Source organism: Agelaius phoeniceus, chromosome 5, assembly GCF_051311805.1.
Source record: "Agelaius phoeniceus isolate bAgePho1 chromosome 5, bAgePho1.hap1, whole genome shotgun sequence".
In the NCBI taxonomy this organism is placed as follows: Eukaryota; Metazoa; Chordata; class Aves; order Passeriformes; family Icteridae; genus Agelaius; species Agelaius phoeniceus.
In genome coordinates this window covers 29188475-29209295 of record NC_135269.1, presented here as the reverse complement: position 1 = coordinate 29209295, position 20821 = coordinate 29188475, and the positions used below count along the sequence as shown (strand labels likewise).

The 20821-nt window shown below is 38.6% G+C and overlaps 1 protein-coding gene across 2 annotated transcripts in view; it reads right to left on the bottom strand.

The window, feature by feature from the left end:
• Nucleotides 1–20821, bottom strand: part of FGD6 (FYVE, RhoGEF and PH domain containing 6) — a 73163-nt gene that overhangs the window by 32115 nt on the left and 20227 nt on the right. For both annotated transcript variants that reach the window (XM_077178743.1, XM_054631792.2), the window contains exons 3-6: nt 12018–12165; nt 9258–9325; nt 9135–9165; nt 482–633 (exon numbers count right to left, since the gene is read on the bottom strand). In XM_077178743.1, coding sequence (XP_077034858.1) covers nt 482–633; nt 9135–9165; nt 9258–9325; nt 12018–12165 — 399 coding nt within the window. The remainder of the gene's footprint in view (nt 1–481; nt 634–9134; nt 9166–9257; nt 9326–12017; nt 12166–20821) is intronic.

Genomic DNA, 20821 nt, shown 5'->3' with positions numbered 1-20821 from the left:
AAGTCCTTATCCATTGCATTGCCTGTGTCAGTGGGTTTTGTACAGCTCCACCCACCAGTGGTAATTGAGAACGATCTTCAAAGGGATTGTGGCTGTCAATCAGCGCTGTGCCTGATAAGTACATCTAAACTACCTCTAAAATGCAAACCAGTCTTCAGAACAGCCTCCTTTTTCCCTAATGAAATCAGTGCACTTATCATGCTCATGCAGGGGCCAGAAATTTCAATTCAAAATGAAATTTCAAATAAAAACTGTGATTGCTACAAAAATGTATTGGCATGCCTTCTGGACCTTTTGGGATGCATCTAATGGCACAAAAGCACACCTAAATAAAAAATAATCTCCTATACTTTCAAAGTACATTCTGACATTTAGGAAGGTACATGAAACACAAACAAGAGTCAAACCATGATCACAGTCACATAAAGCCCCCAGATAAATTTCAACATCAAAGGAGTGGAATCCCTTTATTGATAGTCACCAGTGAGATAATCGCTCCTCCAATTCCCTCAGGAGGTCCCGATTGAGTTCATAGAGCTGAGGTAGGTAGTAGAGGATCTGGTTCAGGATTCTGTCCTCAATCACTGGCTTCCCAAGCTGCCTGGAGGCATGAGCCACAGCATCCCTGAAATCCTGTGGAGTACAAAGAGCACAGAAACCCCCATTGCCATGAGTGAACAGCCAACACTGAGTGTGCAAAGGAGTTCTCATCACAGACATTCCAGGCACTGCTCCCTATTACCCAAGGCAAGGCAGGTACCATCTGGGTTGTTTTTCTGCAGTTTCCATTTACTCCCCTGGGACTGCCTTAATCCTTTTGGTTTGACACTGGAACTTTACTTTCTTGGTCCTGTATGCATAATATAGAAGTTGTTCATTATTTTTACAACAAGCCCTTAAGAAATGTGTTAGAATTACTTATGATGACACTAAGGTGGGCTAAACGAGGCTTGCATCTGCAAGGTTACTGTCAGCCTAGAGTGTCTTCTGTCAAATATCTAAGTCAAAAAATAAAACTTTCATATCAACTAATACAATCATAGTATCTTAAAAACCATCCTAGTGCTCATAACTCATCTGCAAATGCCATTTTAGAGGGCAAAAAACTAGGGTAAAAAAATTACTATATGTAGCAGCTCTTCTATATACAGGGAAATTAACATCTAACAAAAAGATACCGTGACAACATGGGAATCACAAGATTTCAAATGTTGGCAATGATCAAAGCCAACACTGACTGGTACCTTTGAGACATTTACAAGGGAGGAGGAGCACCCTACTTACTCTTGAAGGATCTTACAGCATTTTTATGCAATAACCAGCTCCCAACAGGACACAGCTGAGGCTCATTGGTCCTCATTAAACTATTCAAAATTAAAATCTTACCCCACACAAATCAGCATTGCCAAGATTGAAACTTAGTATCCATTATTCAGGGTATATTTCCTATTGACAAGCAAATCTTTCAAAAAGTTCAGCAATCTAGCATTTTACTTGAAAAACAACACTGTCTTAACTGACAAAAAAGAAAATATAAATTACGTAGTGTTACATATTACTGTGTCTCACTTAAATTTGGGCAAAAAGAGAATTAAACAGCTCTTTTGGAGTTTGTGATTAGAGAAACCTAATATCACATGCATGATCTGCAGGTATCTTGAAAAAAGTAACCAACAAAATGTTCTAAACACTGTAGTTAGTTATATTTTAGATATGCATGGGGTCCATGGCTGTCTTTGGAAACCTGTAGGGTCCTCAGGTTGAGGAAAAAAATAAATTAATCCCCCTTTCCCCCCTCCCTAGGTCTACCACTACAACTCTTATTAGCTATCCCATCAGTCCAGCATCTGGCACTATTTAGGGTCTCTCAAACCGAAGCCTCAACTTTCCCCTGCTCTCCCTGCTCATTACGTCAGCTCTGGCAACGTGAGCTCCAGACACGCTTTCTTGCTTTCTGACCCTATGGGTCACAAAGGCTGTAACTGGGCACTTCTGACAAGAAACTGAAACGAGATACAGGGCACTGCCTGTAACTGGGGAAGGCTGAGAACTAAATGCAAGGGAGTTAAAAAACAGATGGCGTTATTCATATGGAAATGTTCTGGTCTACATCCTCTGTGCAGACTAGTGACACATAGGTTAACTACCAGCTGCATCTTATAGGTTTTTCTGACCCTGGGGCATTGCTTAACACTGAAATGATACATAGAATTACAATGGCAAAAGCTCAAATGAGGCATTCTGGAGAGCTTCATGCAAAATGCATCATCATATTATGATAATATTCTTCCCCCACCCCCAATTGTATGCACACACAATGTACTGTATGTATTTTGCCATAGGATGAGACAAGAATTTGGTTTGAATGTCATAAGGCAACTTGCATTTTTTTGATGAAAAGCAAAGCAGCTTTGTCTGTACTGTAATCAACAACCCAGGCTTTTCCCTGACCAAACAACAAAAGGAGAGCAGGGAGCCAGGTTTAGGCACCACTAGATAACACAGGAACGTCAGCTGTAGTTAAGAGCATTTATTTAACTTCCAGATACAGCATTCAAAGAGTCTGCAGGGCGTTTTCCAAATACAGATGGGGTTTTTCAACTAGCTTGACCCAAAGTCCATCAGCTTCATTATGTTTTATAGATTATGCCATGAAAGGCTCTGTCATTGAAACAGCCAACCAAAACTTACTTCATCACCCCCTATATCCCTTTCCACAACTGAGTAAACTGAGGATGTGCTGCAGAGAGGAAATACAGGGAAAAAAGACAATGTGAACCTTTCAAATTTCGAAAGCCTGCGAAACAACAACAGATAAATTTCAATGCTCTTTTTTAATATTTTTAAAATTATCTTCATTACTGACTATGCATTTGTCACTGTAATCATATTAAGATTTATTTTTAACCTGGCAGTGGGTGTGAAGTAACTGTCATGCCAAGTTCATCTTGAGATAAACTCAAGAGCTGAATGCAGAGAGCACATGCCTGGGGATCGGGGGTGGGAAAAGAAAAACAAATGTAACAAGGCCGGAATTACCAGTGTTTACACTTGAAGGTACTGGCCTTCTGAGAAAGTAATTTCATATCCAAAAGGACAAAACATAGATCAGGTCTGTTTTAATTACGAGATATAAAAATAGCGAATTTACAAACTAAACCCTGAAATTTCACCCCAAGGGGTGGAAAAGTATTCAGATGACAACTTTTAGTGCAAATAGGTGAATGACTTAGAAATTAGAAACTGCAGTAAAAGTAATTTAAAGTACCAAAACCTAGCGCCCTCTAAATCAAAATCAGTTCACTGCTAAATAAAAGCAGAATTGCTCTTGCAAATAATATATAAGAATATATAAGAATATATAATATTATATTAATATTATAAGCAGAATTGCTCTTGCAAATAATATATAAGAATATATAATAATATATATAATATATAATATACATTGCTCTGATATCTGTACATGCCTGCATGACGTGATTTATATTACAAACATATTTAGCATATTGTCCTATATAAAACTGCTGAAGAGCACTGCTTTCATCAGCCTGTTCAAAGGCAACCACCTAGGTTGTCCTAGAAATTATTCTGTTTGAAGCAATGCAGCAATCCATTACAAGTGAATGTTAAAGACAGATTTTCTAATTAAAAATGTATCTTTCAAACACTGAAATCTTACTCATCAAAAAAAAAACCCCTAAAAAAGCAAAAACAAATCCAAAAACCAACTTGCCACACTTTGGAATTATTGTGCTTATTTCACTGAAAAACATTTGCAACTCTAGACATGGTTCATATGCTGCATGACAAAACCCAAAATATTATGCTAGTTATAATGCATCACCCCAGCTTTTTACCAGGATTTATTTTTCCTTTCAGAAGTGGGGAGGCTATTGTACATTTTCTGAAATGCTTGTTTACAGTATCTAGGTTTACATTATATTCTGGTCCAATAATAATCTTCTGATATCACTTTTTACTGATTAGGTAAAGGTAATTGTTTTCACACAGCTCCTTCAAGAGAACAGCACACATTGCCATCCTTGAAAAGAACCTCCTTTCCAAACCAGAAACAGTTTTAGTCTATGCTAGGCTAAGACAGCCTCCCACTGGGTACTTATCCACATGAAAATCTAGTCTAGGCATATTAAAGCCTTCTGAGCACATACTGTTGCTGAGTTGTTGTCTGATAAAACACTTCCAACTTGAAAATGTGTAGGAACTTCTATTTATTGTGTTAGTATACACTCCCCTTATAGCTGTGGAGTTTTTAAACAATATTTGAGGAGGTTACCATCATCACTGCTTTTATTTCCTCACACCACTCCTTCAATCCAACTTCCTTAAACAACAAAAAGGCTGAGATATCTGATAATTCTGATCCTGTTCTGAATCATCTCCAATCAGCCCAGGCACTTCCCCTCTGCAAAGGCCCTGACTCACAATCCCTCAGTTCTTCCCATCAGAGGATTCCCAGCTTGCAGTGATCTGCCCGTGTCAGTCTAAGGAGCAAAGGACAATTTCAGTTGTAAATCAAAAGAGGTACTGAGCAGACCAAAACCTTGCTCAGCTGCTGACTGGGTCAAGTGCACCTTCAGGTACCTAACAGTTGAATGAAGATAATTTCAAATGGGTGAAATTAAAATTTCTTGCCAATTTAATAGGAAGAGAAAGCATTACATAATCTAAACATAGTCACAGATTCTATTCCTCACACTTCAACCAATAATCATCTTAGATCTGTTCTCCCAGAACACACCATCAGCAAAAAAAAAAAAAACAAACCACCAAAAAACACTGAAGAACAACTCCTCCAGCTAAATACACCTGCAGATAGCTCAAAGATCAATTTAATTTAAGGAAAAAAAGCATGTTTGCACTTGGGTGCTTTTCAAGGAATACACACACATACAGACATCCTATGGCGAAGGAGGAGGGAAGAGGAGGAAGTTTCACAACAGCCAGGCTGCTAGATGTGACAAACTGTAAACATGACTGCTTAGCAGCTACAGAAGATTTGACAAATAGATTATTTAAAATATAAATAGGCACTCCTAGCTAGAGTCAGACTATTAGCCATAAACTGCTAAGTTAAACTACAGCAACTATAGTTAATCAAGACTATGACTCAGTGTGGATCATATTTTTCACATATGCCATTACTTTTGGAAAGCTGCCACACAATTCCACACCTTTTGTCTCAGGTAATAAAATAATTTATAAGCCCTTAACAAAACAATGTATTTGATTTTTTTACAATAAACAATGATTTGACTGTGGCATATTCCCAGAATGCTATTTCAGGCAATAGGCTGGGTAGTAGAACGATACTTCCTTCTAAACTAAAACTATTTTATTAGTCTTCTTAGTAAGAGGACCACAGTTCCAACTCATTGTCAAGTGTCTTAGCAGTTCTAAAGTACTTCAGAGACCAAACATTTATCAACATATTCACCTCAGACAGGTCAAATATTGAAATTTTGCAGATGGAGGAAAAAGAGTTGGATGTCGAGAGAATTTTTCATGGTCAAACAGTACATCAGTTGTAAGCCAGGACCCAAAGTCAGAACTTTGCTCAAAGGCCATAGCTATTTTATTTTCCATTACATTCTTCTTCCAAATCTACCATGAATTATTTTTCATAATGCTTGGCTACAACAGACATCAGTTTATATCTATCTATCTGTCTGTCTACCTATCTATCTATAGATATATAAAACTATATGTCATTTTTATATACAGAATTTTGCTATTTTCTTCTGAAAAATGGTAATATTAAACCAGAATTTTTCACTCTCGTGTCTCTGGAAGAATACACAATAAAAAACTATGCCTCACCTCTTATCTGCCTTCTGCAATAAGAGGTTGATCTTGTGGCTGCAGAAATACTAAGAGGTGCCTGCTGACAAGCTCCTACTTACTTGGGCTCAGAGTCCAAATATGGACAGAACAGGGGTCTAAGTCAGAAGCACAGATTTAAAGGCTCAGGCAAAAGCCCACAGGCTTTTACTCCTGTAAGGAGTAATCTCAAAAAACCAAGTTGCTCTGCTGGACCAGAAGCCTTGCTGCTTATACCAAAGCAGCAGGGAGGAAACAGGATCAAAAAGAGTGGAAAGAAGAAAAAGAGTGGAGGGTTTGGCAAAAGAACAAAATTCAGAATAAAAATGTTCCCAAAATTTACAACAAACAGCCAGACAGCTTACCCTCACAGTGCCAGGAAGCTGCTGAGGAGGTCCTCTCACTCATGCAGAGCAAACCATCTCCAAAGAATCCCACAACAAAGAAGTACCAAGGGCACCAATCCTGCCTTACTTCTTTTTCCAGGAACACTGGGTGTTTTTCAGGCACAGGGCAACTCAGAGAGAAGTGATAAGCTTGTTTCTCTTATGTCACTTGTGTTTTACACCCAGCTCACTGTTTCTTTTTTTCTGCAGGCATCTTAGGAAAAAATAGCACTTCTCCCATATTGTCAACCCTGGTTCACTCTCAGGAGGCAATGCATGAACCATCTCAAAAATGTGCATACAGAAGAGCTAGTTTGATTTAAGCTCCTTTGTTTCCAGAAGTTTCTAAAAGCATTTTACTGGAATCTCACCCTAAAAGAGCACTAACACAGCAACAGAAATACAGAGAACTCAAGATTACATCTAATGTGTGATTACATCCTCAAGCAACCCCATTTGCTGAGTCTGTTTGATACTGTGTGCAAAGCCAGGTGAGTCCCTTATCTCTGTTATGACCGGCTTGGTTAGTATTTACAGAAGTATCACCAAGTGTTTATAATTTTGCAGTGTGTCTTCAAGAGAAGCAGTCAGATGTATTTGTAGTTTTCCACAGGGTCCACATAAGCTGGCACTCTGGTATCTTGGAAGAGTTGCTCCACCTAACTTGACTTTGTCAACATAAAAGAAAAAAAAATGCTAAAAAATTTCAGTGGTACTTGTAACTTGTTTGCAGTCACATTCCTACCTCCTCAACTGCTTTAGATTCCACTTCAAAGGCTCTAAGATGAAGCAAATTAAAAAGCTTTTCCTTACATCAACAGTCCTCTTCCTTGGTGACATGTGATGCATTTAGCTGACATTTGTAAAATATACTGAAGAGAGTATTTTTCATTTTAGATCATTGCTAATGGAATTAGTCACTAAATTTCAAGTGGAAAACCACTAATAGATGGCTCAGAAGGTGCAATAGAGCATCCCTCAATAAGCCAAATCTTTACTATGGGTAAAAGAGCCCACCCAGTCTGGGGAGAGTCTAAGTTCTAATTCAGAAATTTGTCAGAGGTTGCTTGACTGCCTGTTAGCAAGCCAAAGTGGTCAGTGCACATGAAATCAAAAAGATAATTTTATCAACATTAAAATATTATCCGTAAGAAATGTATTATTAAATTAACTGATTTAATAATGTGTGTGAAAAACAAACAAATTCTCAGGCATACCACTCTGTGGAAACAAAAATTGGGTGTCTACAACCTTTCTCAGCTATGGCAGTTCTTATTTAATGAAGAATGCACACACACAAAGCCTCAAAACCAGTACCTTCTTTGACAAGGACACCCACCAAGGTTCCTGCTGCAGGCCAACTGACAAGTTAAGGACAAAGTATTTTCTAAACTCCTAACCTAGCATCCTCCCTGTTAGACCAGGCTGAATACATGCTGATTGCCATTGCTAGCCAACAAAAACATTTCTAATAGTTTTTATTTGGCAGCTAGAAACTAGTAGACTGTCATGAATAGAGTTGCAAATTATCCATTAAAGGAAAAGCAAAATACATCCTACACCACTGCACGTCTACACTGTGGGGACAGCTTTAAGTTTATCCCAGAAACTTCCTAAGCTCTCTACTCTTCCCTTTTTTCACGTTGTTCTTCTGCTTGCCTACATCCTCCTTACCAACAGGCTTTCTTCCAGTACTGCACATATTACCTAAGAATCTGGTACACTGAAAAGCAAAGATACCTTTAACAAATAAGTTAAATGTCTGAAAAATATAATTTAAAATTACACAGCTTAAAACTTGCCTAGGACAACTCTCTTTCTTTTGTCAGTATTTAAGATTAAGTTCAGTATTAGAAACCATGTTGAATATAAATTATATATTGGATTCAACTGACTGAGCCAGCTCATAAAAACCAAGCTTGAACAGAATCAGAAAAACAGTTACTAGGAGGAAAGCTAAGAGGAATCAGCAAAAGATGTGGTGAGTTTTTTGTTCCCTGAAAAAAAAATCTCTGTATTACAGGACTGTATACAACCATCTATAAGAGCCTTTGTTCCACAGAACATGCTTCTCAAGGGACTGAGACAGACCAATGCATCTGTTTGCAATATAACCACTTCTATTGCCCAAGGAAAAAAAAAAACCACTATGTTTGCACTTAATAGAATGACAAAATGGTACAAACACATATAATTTCATACTTGACAGAAAACACGCAAAAAAAAGATAGAGAAAGAGAATTCTTCATTAATTTCCTATTACCACCTTCAGCACAGCATGTTTTACAGATGACTGATCTGCACAAACACAGATGAAATACTTAACCCTGGCTGTGTACAGCACATTGCAGGTACTACAATCACAGGTGTTATCAGAAAGCAAATGTCTGTCAAGGAACTGCGGCCTCACAAAAATACACTGCCATGGTGATGGATGCACCATTAGAGCTACTAGCTATTAACTGGATTACTTCAAGACTGTACCATTTTAATGTACCAGTTCTAAAATAAATTGTTCCTCCCCCCCTCCACCATTTAAGGAGTTATTCTAACCAAAATCTTTATTTTTGTTGCTATGTACTTATTTATAAGCCAGTACAAGCTGGCTTATAAATATGATTCTGATTAACATAAATTGATATATATTAAATTTTCAGTATTCAATACCCACACTCCGCTGGAAACTGCATAAATTATTAAGGAGATCCAGAAGGAACCACCAAAATATTCATCCATTATGTAAAATATGAAACATTGAAGTACAGCTTAATTAGATTAATTTTTATATTTTGAATATGTAGATGCAGCAGAAAAAAGGCACAGTCACTACCATAAAGCCTAAACATAAAACTTTAATAGATTAAATACATAGAAAAGGAAACTGCTTTTTTTTTTTTGCGTACTTACAATGTGTAAGAGCTTTAGCACATCCACAAACCTATCAGAAAAGCAAGAAAAAGCAAACAGTTACATTTTAATTGCCCAATTAAAATAAATTGAATAGTTATTAAGAACAGCATTGACACTTACACCTTCTCTGAGCTCATGATCTCCTTGGCAATGTGGTAAACCTTTGTTTTCTTTCCAGCTGCCTTACCCTGCAAATAAAATTACATGTTACACTGTGCACCTACTAAAACTGTCATAAAGATCATTTCCAGCTATTAGTTCCTTAAATTCAATGTAATTATTTGATAGTTACTTCTAAGAAAAATATTTCATACTGCTTTGAAATCTCTTGGCTTTGACACCTTCTTTTTTTTCAGGATCTGTGAGAAAATTAATTTAGCTTGTATCTGGAAACAACAATATTAGCTAGGAGCAAACTTTCAGCCTTTTCTTTTAATTATTACAGGAAGCGCTGAAGCCCATAATGAATGAAGTTCTAGCAAACAACAATTACTGGTTTAGCAAAAGTACTAAAGTACAGGTAGTATTTCTATCTTACTTGATTCTTTGCATCTGATTAATACAGCAACAGTAATATTTGCAGTGAACTCAAATGTGTTTCAGGAACATCTTAAAAGATATACACGTTTTCTTTAGTGAAAACAAGACGACAGGAGAAAAAAAAACCAGAAAAAATTCACATTGAAGAGAATAGCCAGTTTCTGACAATCTACTAATGGAGCTGCTGGAATACAGAGCAACTATACTCCCAAGATGCAGATATGTGAGCCTTGTCATTTGCCTGAAACACTGTGGAGATGATTTTGGGTCTCACATGCACATTTGGCTTCCAAAAAACCAGTGGCCCTGTCCAACCTCAGACAGAGGTAACAGGTATAACAAAGCAAATGGGGCAGGCACCGGGATGCAAATGTATTTGCTACACAGTGTAACTCCCATGTAGGATCTCCCTCAGATGGAACACCTTTCTCCAAACAGCTCTCATGGTTTGCCATATGCTTCTCTGCTGCCAGCTGTCAGCACGTCTACTGCACATTCAGGCTTTCATTTTAATGGGCTGCAAAGAAAGAGAGGATGAGGAGCCCTAAAATATCACAGGATATACAATGCAAGTGAGATGGAAGTCCTGGGAAGGCTGTATTGAGTGTGGTAGTACTATATGGGCACTGAACTGTTTATTTAGAATATCAGGTATCAGTGGCATTTTATCCACAAAACTTTGATTCATAAGCACTAATGTTACAAGATTTCTCTGAAGATTTAGTTCTTCTTGAAATCTAGAAGTTAGTCTCAAGTGCTGGAAAACAAACCATGGAAGAGATAGTACTCATAGGTTGGTTTTAATGATATTGTTGCACTCAAAATAATAAACAAAATCTAACTTTAATTTTTTCATTGGAATTTAAGTAATACCATGCCTAATTACTGAATTAAAATTGATTTCTAAATTAAATAGTTTTGTGTAACACCAGATATGTCCAAAATACATTATTTATTTTATATACTATAGACATCTGCACACAGATCTGGAATTTTCTTATGAAATGAAACTCATTTCCAAAGAACACTGAGATCTATCCAGTGTGAGTCAATCACACTCAGGCGAGATTGTAACACCTATTCTCAGGCCACGGTGCCTATTTAGAAAGCACAGCTGACACACTCCCCGCAAGACTGAATTCACAAGTAAGTCAATTATGCAAAGCAAGGTATCTGCCATCACTGTAAATGTGTCAGTTGCAAATGAGATGAAAATTAATATTTTGAGAACAAGATGCTACCGCTAAACAATTACAAAATGAAATATCACAACCCCATTTGAAAGACTTTTCTCATACCAGCTGGTGCTGAAAGGGCCACTTTGCATTTGCTCAGACAAAGATACTCTGGCTCTGAGAGTCTCTAATGGGGGAACCAGAGGGATACAAATAAGGCTCTCCGACACAACACTGGAAAGAAGCCCTGTAAGTCCCCTAACAGATATAAAGCATCAAAACAGCCAGATGCTTGCAGTAAGGAAAAGTGAAACAAGCCCAGCTGATGGGGGATGCAGAGACTGCTTCATTCTCCTCGGCAGCTGCTCTCGCTGTGAGAAGGTGGTTGTTAATTCCCAGCTGCCGGCTGCACGTGCCGCAGGCAGCTGAAGCAAGCGGCGGCAGATGCCTCACAGCAAGTGCTGAATTACTCCATAAAACCTGCCTGAGAACCCTCCTAATGGGGACACTTTCCCGTAAAACTCCCTTGTGAAAGGCTGAGGGCATTTGTAGAGGCATGCAAGGTAAGTTAGCTTCTACACAGGTAAAGTCTTGTTTGGTTTCACAGGAACAAGCTTTTCCCTGGACTGTCCTTTCCCAATTTAGTCCTCTCATTTGGTTTAACAACATTCAGGCCCAACATGCCAAGTCTTCTCTTCCAGCACTAGAAAGTTTCATTGGGTTTTTCTGTTTGTCTTGTTGGGGCTTTGTTTTTGTTTTGTTTTGGTTTTTAATTATTTTTAAAGAAAGGAAGCAGATATAACTACTATCAAAGGAAACAGCTGCCGGGACTGGTGCTGAGGAGAGGGACTGGTCTACGGGCAGACTGGTTTCAGGGTGTCCAGGGCTGAGAAGTAAAAACATGGGTACCCCCAAAAGGAGGGACAGGACCCTCATAACTTCATTTCATTCAGAGTAGTTAACACTGTATTCCTGCTCCTCATTTGAAGAAGAAATAAAATTAAAATAAGGAAAATCATTCCAAGCTGACACTCACAGAAGGTAATAGAAGGTCAGACCTCAACCTCAACAGGTGGTTTACATTTGAAAATATCCCAACACATTACATCTAATGAAATACTGCAAGAGTGAGAAATGGCTTCAGAAGACAAAGATAAAAAAATACCTGTTTATCTTCTTGAGGATCAGTCTCCCCTTTACTGGAATCAGAATTTGTGTCATCATCTTCATCAGAACTGTTCATGATATCTTCCTCATCTGACTGAAGATCTCCCATTACCACATCGGGATGATCATGGTGTTCTTCTAAGGACCTAGTATTAAAATATATACATCAACTTCAATTATGTAAAGAGCTTTCTGTTTCACCCCACGATAAATTATCTACTTGGTGTCAGACACCCTGAAAACAGTAGAGGGTAGTCTGAAGATTATAGCAGTTGGAGGCTTTTCCACAGTGGACTTGCAACTCTGCAACATTTTATATACACTAGTATTGATACAGTGCTCATTGATAGCAAGCAAAAGCCACAGTACCTTTGGAGTATTTATACTATTCATGTCCAGCAGAGTTCGCCTAACAACAAAGTCTGATAAATCTATTCCCTTATTGCTATGTCCATGTACAGAGCAACATTTGTACTGTGTGCAGGATAAAGAAAGGTCATAGCCATTTTGCTATCCTCTGTCTCCCAGCAGCAGGTCTTGTTCCAGATATGGTACTCACACTGGAGCTTTCTTTGTGAAATTCTTGATGCACGTATACATACAGGCCTGTTTCTCAATGTATATGCTAAACAACTGCTCCAGTGACAGCAATATCATAACCATTCTGTCCAACAACTCTTCTTAAAAGCAGGAATACAGAATCTTTTGCAATTAAGAACACCCATCCCCCCAAAACAGACACCTTTTGGAGAGCTGTCAAAGCTGTACAAAAATCTTGTTCTGCTGCTGTACAATCATTGCAGAGGTCTCTTTTTATTAGCTTCAGCCATTTTTGCAATACAGGAACTGCATGAGACAGGCACACAATCTCCTTCCTCTAACTAGCCTTGACAATTCAGTAGAGATTTAAGAAATGCAATTCTAGAAGAAAATAAAAAAGGTGGTAGGGAAAGATAGATAGGAAAACAGACTAGCGGAAACAGCCTTAAGTTTTTGGAAGGTTACATGGAAACACACCAAATCTCTGGGTTCCTACTTTTAATCCTCAAAAATATCTAATAATTTTCTATTACATTAAAGCTATCTAAAAATCACATAATCTGTGTTCAAGGTCTGCAAAAAGATGCTGGGATGCCACAGATTTATTGACATGAGCCCAAACTGATTAGCTATCCTGCAAAACAAAAATCAAATCCAGGAAACCTTGTCCACGAGCTGCTGCAGCCAGCAGAGATCTCACTGGGCTGACCAACACCTAATTTTATACAGCCAATGACTGCCAGGGCTACACACTTCTCCTTACACCTGGCCCTCTGCCTCCTGAGGCAAGGTATAGTTAGGACTGTTTTTTTTCCTTGCTTTGAATCAGAGGAAAGCAGGGATGGAGGGTAACTATTCAGACTCTCCACCTCTATCTGTGATAGCTACCAGAAGGAAAATCTGTCACCATGGATCCCACAGAAGGTGTCTGCTAGCAATCTGAAAAGCAGAAGTACTCCTCAGGGCTTGGGCTCAGTATTGGGACTGGCACGGTTAAACAGGTTTGTCAGCAACGTGGACAGAGGGACTGGGGGCTCCCTCAGCAAGAGTGCCCAGCAGCTCAAGGAAGGGGATTCTGCTACAGCAAAGTGTTTATTACACAGTACTCAAGATAGAGTTAAAAACAAACAAACCAACACAAAAATGCTGATCACAAATAGAAATGTATTTGGAGATAAAGAATAGCTGGCCTGTGGACAGACCTTGGTCAGCCATGAAGACACAGAGAAGATTAAAATAACTTGGTTCTATTATGACAACACAGGAAGGACTTGGGAAACTCCCAAGCAGTTACTGTCTCCCTTAACCAAACGGGGTGGGGAAGGAAGGAGACTGTAAGGTCATCACTGAGTTCAACGAGGTCCTGAGCCAAGACTGCAGCACCCTGGGTGCAGAGAAACACCCTTTATTTGGGTTTGGAAATTATCAGCTGCATGCAGGAAAATGGCAGCCAGCAGAGAGATGGGTGCTGATGACAACAGCATATGGTGTATGCCAGGGACAGCTCCCATAGCACCTCCAGAAGTTTCAGGAAGACAAAAAAAGCAGCTTTTTATTGGAGCTTTCCCTGGAATCATGCTATCAGGAAACTAAGATTTCTGCAGTTATTTATTGACTTCAGCAATTCAGAAAACTCCTTGTCTAGTTTATACGTCACAGTCAGCTGAGAATATTTATTTTAGTAGATGCCATCTCATATGCTTTTATTATGACAAACACAAACATCTTTATTACATCAGTAGCATGACATAAGGTCGATATATGCCCCAGCTTTAGTCAAAACCTGCAACAGAAATTACTGCTGCTCCTTCCCTTACTAAATTACTCAGCTTTACCATGCACATCTGTCACTGAATCTATCTCTGACCAAGGGTATTTTTTCCCCTACTGCAAAATATATTAAGTGCTTTAACTCTGACAACACTGGAATATACTTTTTAGTCCATTATTCATTAATGTCTATTTTTGTTAATAGGCATTTTATTGCCCTTTTTTCTACCCTTAATATTTGTTTTAACTGCCATTTTAATTTCCTTTAACTGAGATTCCTTCCATCAAGAAAACATTGTTTTCACACCTGTGACATCACTGTTCTTTTGCCTCAGCATATTCTACTGGATGTCCACTCCCAGACTTTGTTGTCATTCTTCATTTAAACTTTTCAGAGCAGCTATGCCAAGACTCAGAAGTTTTAGAAAATCTACCCTTTTGGAAGTCAGAAACAAGAATACTTCCAGATGAAGCTGTGTTTTACTTGTACAAACCCAATCCCCTCACCACTGAAGGATGAAGAACAAACTAGCTGGCTTGCGTTGTGTGAAGCAATTTCTAAACATAAGATTAATCAGCTTATTTAATAGAAAGTTTCAGTAAAATAAATAAATAAATAAATAATTAACTAGTGATAATTAGGATGTGAAGTAAGTGTCCACAAATGACAGCCACTCGCTGTATAAATTTTTTTTCTTCCTATAAATCACAACATTTAAGCAGTAAGCTCCTTTTCTGGCCTTTGTGGTGCTTATGCCCATACTATTCATGTAAAGGAAGCTGTGACAGCTGAGAGAACCATGTATAAAATCTTACATACACTGTCTACTCCACTTGTATCCTGTATTTGCTCAGTTCAGAGCACTCTGGTTCTTCCACATGATACATCTTGTTGAGGGTTTTTTTAGTGGTATTTTTAATACTTTTTCCCTTCTTTTCTTTGCTTTTTAAAGAAAGAACACATTGGATGATTAGATGATCAAGAGTCAGTTCACATTCAGCTATTTTCCAGAATCAAACAAGTCATCAGTCCAGGGATAGGATGCAATACTGGAGCCGGGGTAGATACCTTTGTGGTGATATCTCCAGTTGTGTCCTCTTCATAGAAAATGGGGACAGAGTTACTGTGTTCATTTGTGTTTATCAGCCACGTGCTGAAGAACAGGCAATTACCCTCAGACATTACACCTTAACCTTTCATGGTAAATGCTACAGCTTTTCTGGTGAAACAGAAAGCAGATCTGTATTTACTGATTACTCTTGTCTGTACTTTTACCTCTGAAGTCATCTATAACGTAAGTGTTTGTATGCTTCTCTTAAAGTTATCTCTGGATAAAGTGAAATCCCTTGCACTTTAACTGCCTTTGGAAATAGTAGTAAATCTTTAAATAAACAGAGTATTTTCTAGCACATATTAATGCCCCTTTTCCAAAATACCACAAGCATGCAGTAAGGCTTATTTTAAGTGGCTCTTCTGATAGGTATTTTGGGGATACTGTGAACTGTCTCTATCTTGTTCCCTCTTCATCACGATTCTTTGTCCTACCCACAGCACTACCCATAGAAACTTCTGCATTATCAGTCATGTGAAACACCAGCCCTGCCAACTCACTGTGCTGTGCACTGAGTAAGAACATCTTGCCATATCTCATGAGCAAGTAATCTAAATATAGATGTGGGGCTTTTTTATTTCACACATAAAATGAAGGAATCACTTGTTTGCCTTGGAATGAGCAGCTTATGGGATGATGCATTTATGTTGTGCTGTATTTTCCTATTGCAATAGTAAAATACTAATGAAATAAAACATGCTGCTCCTAGCAAGACATACAGCAAGATAAACTGTCAAAACTTAACAATTGCCATCTGACTATTACCATGGGAATCAGCATAAAAACCACTTATTGTCTTCAAGAGATGACTAAGACTAGTTCAGACTAGTTTATTTGTCTTATAATAGAAGCTTCAGATACACCTGTGGCTTCACTTTCAGACACAGTTGATTTGGACCCTCCATAGGGCACTATGGCCTGAAGTCACAATTACCATTTCAGTCTCAGTTTCCCACTCCTTTAGAAAGCAAATAGTACTTTAAGGTTGACTGAGATCATTCAGAAAGATTCTCTGCCATGGAATGCTCCAACATTAAGCATTTTATAGTATATTGGAATGACTTCAAGTGTTAGCATCACCATAACTACTAAAAAGCAAGTTTCCACAGCTCCAAAGTATTTGCTAAAATAGATTCATCCACGCTACTGCTTTACACACGTTTCCTTGTGATCTTCATTATTTTTAGATCCTTTTCCTACTTTCAGTAAGTAATAAAAATATGTAGGAATGCTGAATGAACAGAGCCTTGCACACAACACTGCTAAAGTCTTCATTTCTCATCCTTTTGTTGTTTTAAAAGGAGTCTCTGGTATACTCCTCTTTATCTTTCTGTCTCTTCCTCCAGTATTTTATTGCAGGTTTTTTGTGGGTGTTTATGTTTATTTATTTTAAAAGCAAGCTTTCAACATGCAGGCAAAATTACACAAACTGAAGTTCCTACTCAACTAAAAAATACATACCAGAACTTCAGAGAGCAACTCACCATGCCCTATTATAATATTTCATCTCAAATCCTTTTCGTATCATTACAGCATTTCACCATCTTTTCACAGCTGCTTGCACCTCATTTTTCCCCAGAGAGCAAGCAACTATTATTAGTGCTTATCCATTTTCAGTTTTTAACATCACCATTCCCTGCAATCAATTTTAGTAATTAAGGCATATTCAGCTGCTAGTTTTTTAAGACCTAAAAGCACACTGGATCTCTGTGAAGGCAATAGCTGATAACATTGTCATTTCTTCACAGCCCCTCATACTCCCAATAGCTGTAAGCATGCCTCACCAACTGATTCCCTCCATGAACTCTAGTTGTTCACTTCTGGGAAAATGCAATGGTAAAAGACCTAAAGAAACAAAATGTTCTATACAATCTTTTCTGTTTGGTATTATCTAAATTCAGAATCTCTTTCAAGGAAGGACTGTAAATATAGAACTCAAATTAATGTCCCAAAACAATTTAGGAAACAATTCCCTGATTTGGGTGCTCAAACAACAGAAGATGCTCCTGGAAAGTCAAAGCAAAAGTGAAATTAATGCTTGGTTAATAACCCATTTGTTTTGTTTAGTGAATTTCTTCTGCTTTTATTTAATGCTTCTTTTTAAAGACAGTCCAGCGTCTTTATTATTTAATTACTGCAAGTTTTTGAAAAAAGAAAACCAGTTCTAGAAAGCAAGCATACCTGGCAAAGCACTAAGATAATAAAGGATGCCAACCAAGATCATGTGTGGGCTCCTATGGAAGGTTTAAGAAAATACATAAAGAGATTAGTGATCAGCAAGATTAGTAAAGGCATCAATTACAGCACTTTTTGGATTAGTTACATTTTGCTGCAATACCTCCCATCCACAAGCAGCCTGAAGAAGTCAACACCGGCAAACCAGTCTAGAAAGCACAAAGATGAATTTCATATCACTCTAGATGCACCTGGAGCTTAATTGGAGCTTAATATTCACCCCTCATTTGAACTTCAGATTCCCTGAACAACAGTAGTTGTTTACCATTAGAGCTAAAAATAACCCATCCCTTGTTTTTGTCATGTCCCCCTGCTTTTCATTTCTCCTTCAGGCACACTGGACCATGAAGCAGCAGATGAAGATGAAATGCAACCCAGGCCAGGAGGATTACTTCTACAGCACCAGTCACCTCTCTGGTTAATGACAGACTCACAGATGAAAAAAGCTGAAGCTGAGATCCCATCTCTCTTCTCCAGGGGTAGTGGACAGTGTGAGAAAGGCTGGTGGATGCTGCTGTGTCTCGCAGTGCTGATGGGGCTGCCAGCCCTGGAGACTGCTTGCCTTATTGCAGCCAAGTGGCTTGGGCTTCAGCTTCTCTGCCAAAAATGGTGCTTTTTCAAGCAAGAGAGCAAGATAGCAAGGTGCCCTCTCAAATATGATTTTACACAACAGCACTAAAGTTACGCCATTTGTTCTTCTGCAGTAAGAAGCCAATGATACTAATTTATTATTATTATTATGACTAATAACAAGAAAAAAGGCAACCAGATATGAATTTTTATTGGTGTGATCCCAAGGAACATGACATGATTTTTATCTTCTTTTTCTTTATATCTTATAAGACTAGCTAAACAGATCATGCCTGTGAGATTCATTAGTTCCTTCTGTGAATGATCCTGCCACACTTGGCATGGCAAGGAATAAAACAGACCTCTACAGTGGTCTTTAAAATAAAAAAAGCACAAAACAAGGGGCAAACAAACCATACCAATGAATCCATGACTATTTGCATTGCTTAGCACTGTCGCGCTATATTCTCTACAAGCTGGTTAGGGAATTTTAAGGATTCAATTACAAATATAAACACTCCTCAAGAATCACAGCTAGAAAACAGAAACTACTAGCAGCCAGCTGAGCAACTACAACTGAAAAGAGTTTGTGCACTCCAGGTTCCTTTTCCAAATTTCAATTTAAAGACTTCAAGAATTGAAACTGAATTATTTTAAACAACTTCATAAGTATTGTGTATTGTATGCACTCATTAGTGTTCACTTTTTTTACAGAAAGCCAGGATCTTGACGACAGAAATACACTATCAAAAGAAAAGCTCAATACAATCTACTTGAAATGCATTTTCATTCAGTTTGAAAGCTGTCTGCTGCCTCCTGGGCAATGGGCTGGCTGCTGAGAGAGGCCATGTGGAAATGCCAGGAGTTTGCTCTTGCCAGGACAAACACCAAGAACTACCCTCTCTGTCCCAGTCCTTACCTCTGGCACTCACTGGTTACACCTGGGACTTCTGGGCAAGGAGGATATCACAAACACTGTGAGAGCTGCCATGACATTTGGGCTGTTAGATCATGCCACTGGCAGCTCCTTCTATACTTGGCTGAGCATGTTGCAAACTTCTGCACCTGACTTGCTTGAACCAAGTTATCCCAGTGTTTGCAGCCAGCAGCATTTGGTTTAGCATTTGTTACCCTCAGGTCAATGCAGCACATACTACTTTCCTCAATGAGATGAAAGAAAAATACAGCTGACTCACATTCTGAGCAAAAACACCACAAAAAACAAACCAAAAAACAACAATAACAAAAAGCATCAAAAAACAACTCAAAACAAAAACCCTGCATTTGTCACATGTGCTTCACATTACAAAAACAGGTACAAAATTTATTAAATAATTCATTCTGTCAGTAACCCTACTTCAGGCACACTATGATCAATAGAGTCATGCCCATATTTCCATGGCACAATTTTAAAAAGCACAGTTTAAAAAAAGGTGCAAACAGATCTCAAATTATCACCTTATTTAGCTGCGATTTGCAAACGTGAGCTCCTGAGGCCAGAGGCACCCAAGGATGGCTCAACACAGGCAGCCTCTCACCGAAGTCATCTTCAGTGAGACGTTTGTTGACAATTCCTCAGTTCCCTGGAAAGTTCAACATAAACACACATGCATGCTTCAGATGTTTCTACACTCACCACAGCAAAGCCACATTAGAAAAGAAAAGGATAGGAAAGACAGAGGTCTCACTTTAAAGGTCTGCAAAAAAACTGGTGCCCACAGTGGGACTGCTCAGCTCCTGAACAGCCAGGCACAGCTGACATCAGGACAAGCAGGACAGACACTCAGATTGACAAATAATCATGAGTACTAACCAAGATCACAAGTGGGTTTCTATGGAATGTTAAAAAAAATATATAATGAGATAACTGATCAGCAAGATTAGTAAAGGCATCAATTACTGCACCTTTTGGATGAGTTACATTTTGCTGAATACCTTCCCTCCACAACCAGCCTGAAGAAGTCAACACTAGCACAATTCCTTTCACAAGCCAGTCTAGAAAGCATAAAGATGAATCTCATATCACTCTAGATGCACCTGGAGCGTAACCTGTCATAAATTCAGAACTGTCACCTGAACTTCAGACCTTCTGAACAACAGTGACTGTCTACCATTAGAGCTAAAAAATCCCCTCCCTCACTGTCATCTCCATGTCCCTCTGCTTTTCCATTCTGCTTTGGGCATATCGGACCATGAAGCAAAAAATGAGAGTGAAATGCAGCCTAGGCCAGGAGTCTTCCTTATCTTACCCACCCCAGCAAAGGTGCCCTAAGCAGATGATGCCAATGTAGCAGAATATGATCCAGGAGGGTACAATGGGACAGTATGGAGCACTAGTACTGTAAGGTGAAATACTGTGGCAAAACCTAGGGATTTAAACCCTTGACTGGAAGCATGTAAGGGGAAAGGGATCCCTGCACTGGTGCTTCCATCACCACCAAATGCTGTGAGGGATTACCTGTCTCCCAGGGTAGGTGAAGAGAATTTACAGTCATGAGCATACTTTGCAGCATGACTTTAGAAAGAACAGTTTTAAAAAGGTGTGAACAGCTCTCAAATAATCTCCTTGCAGAGA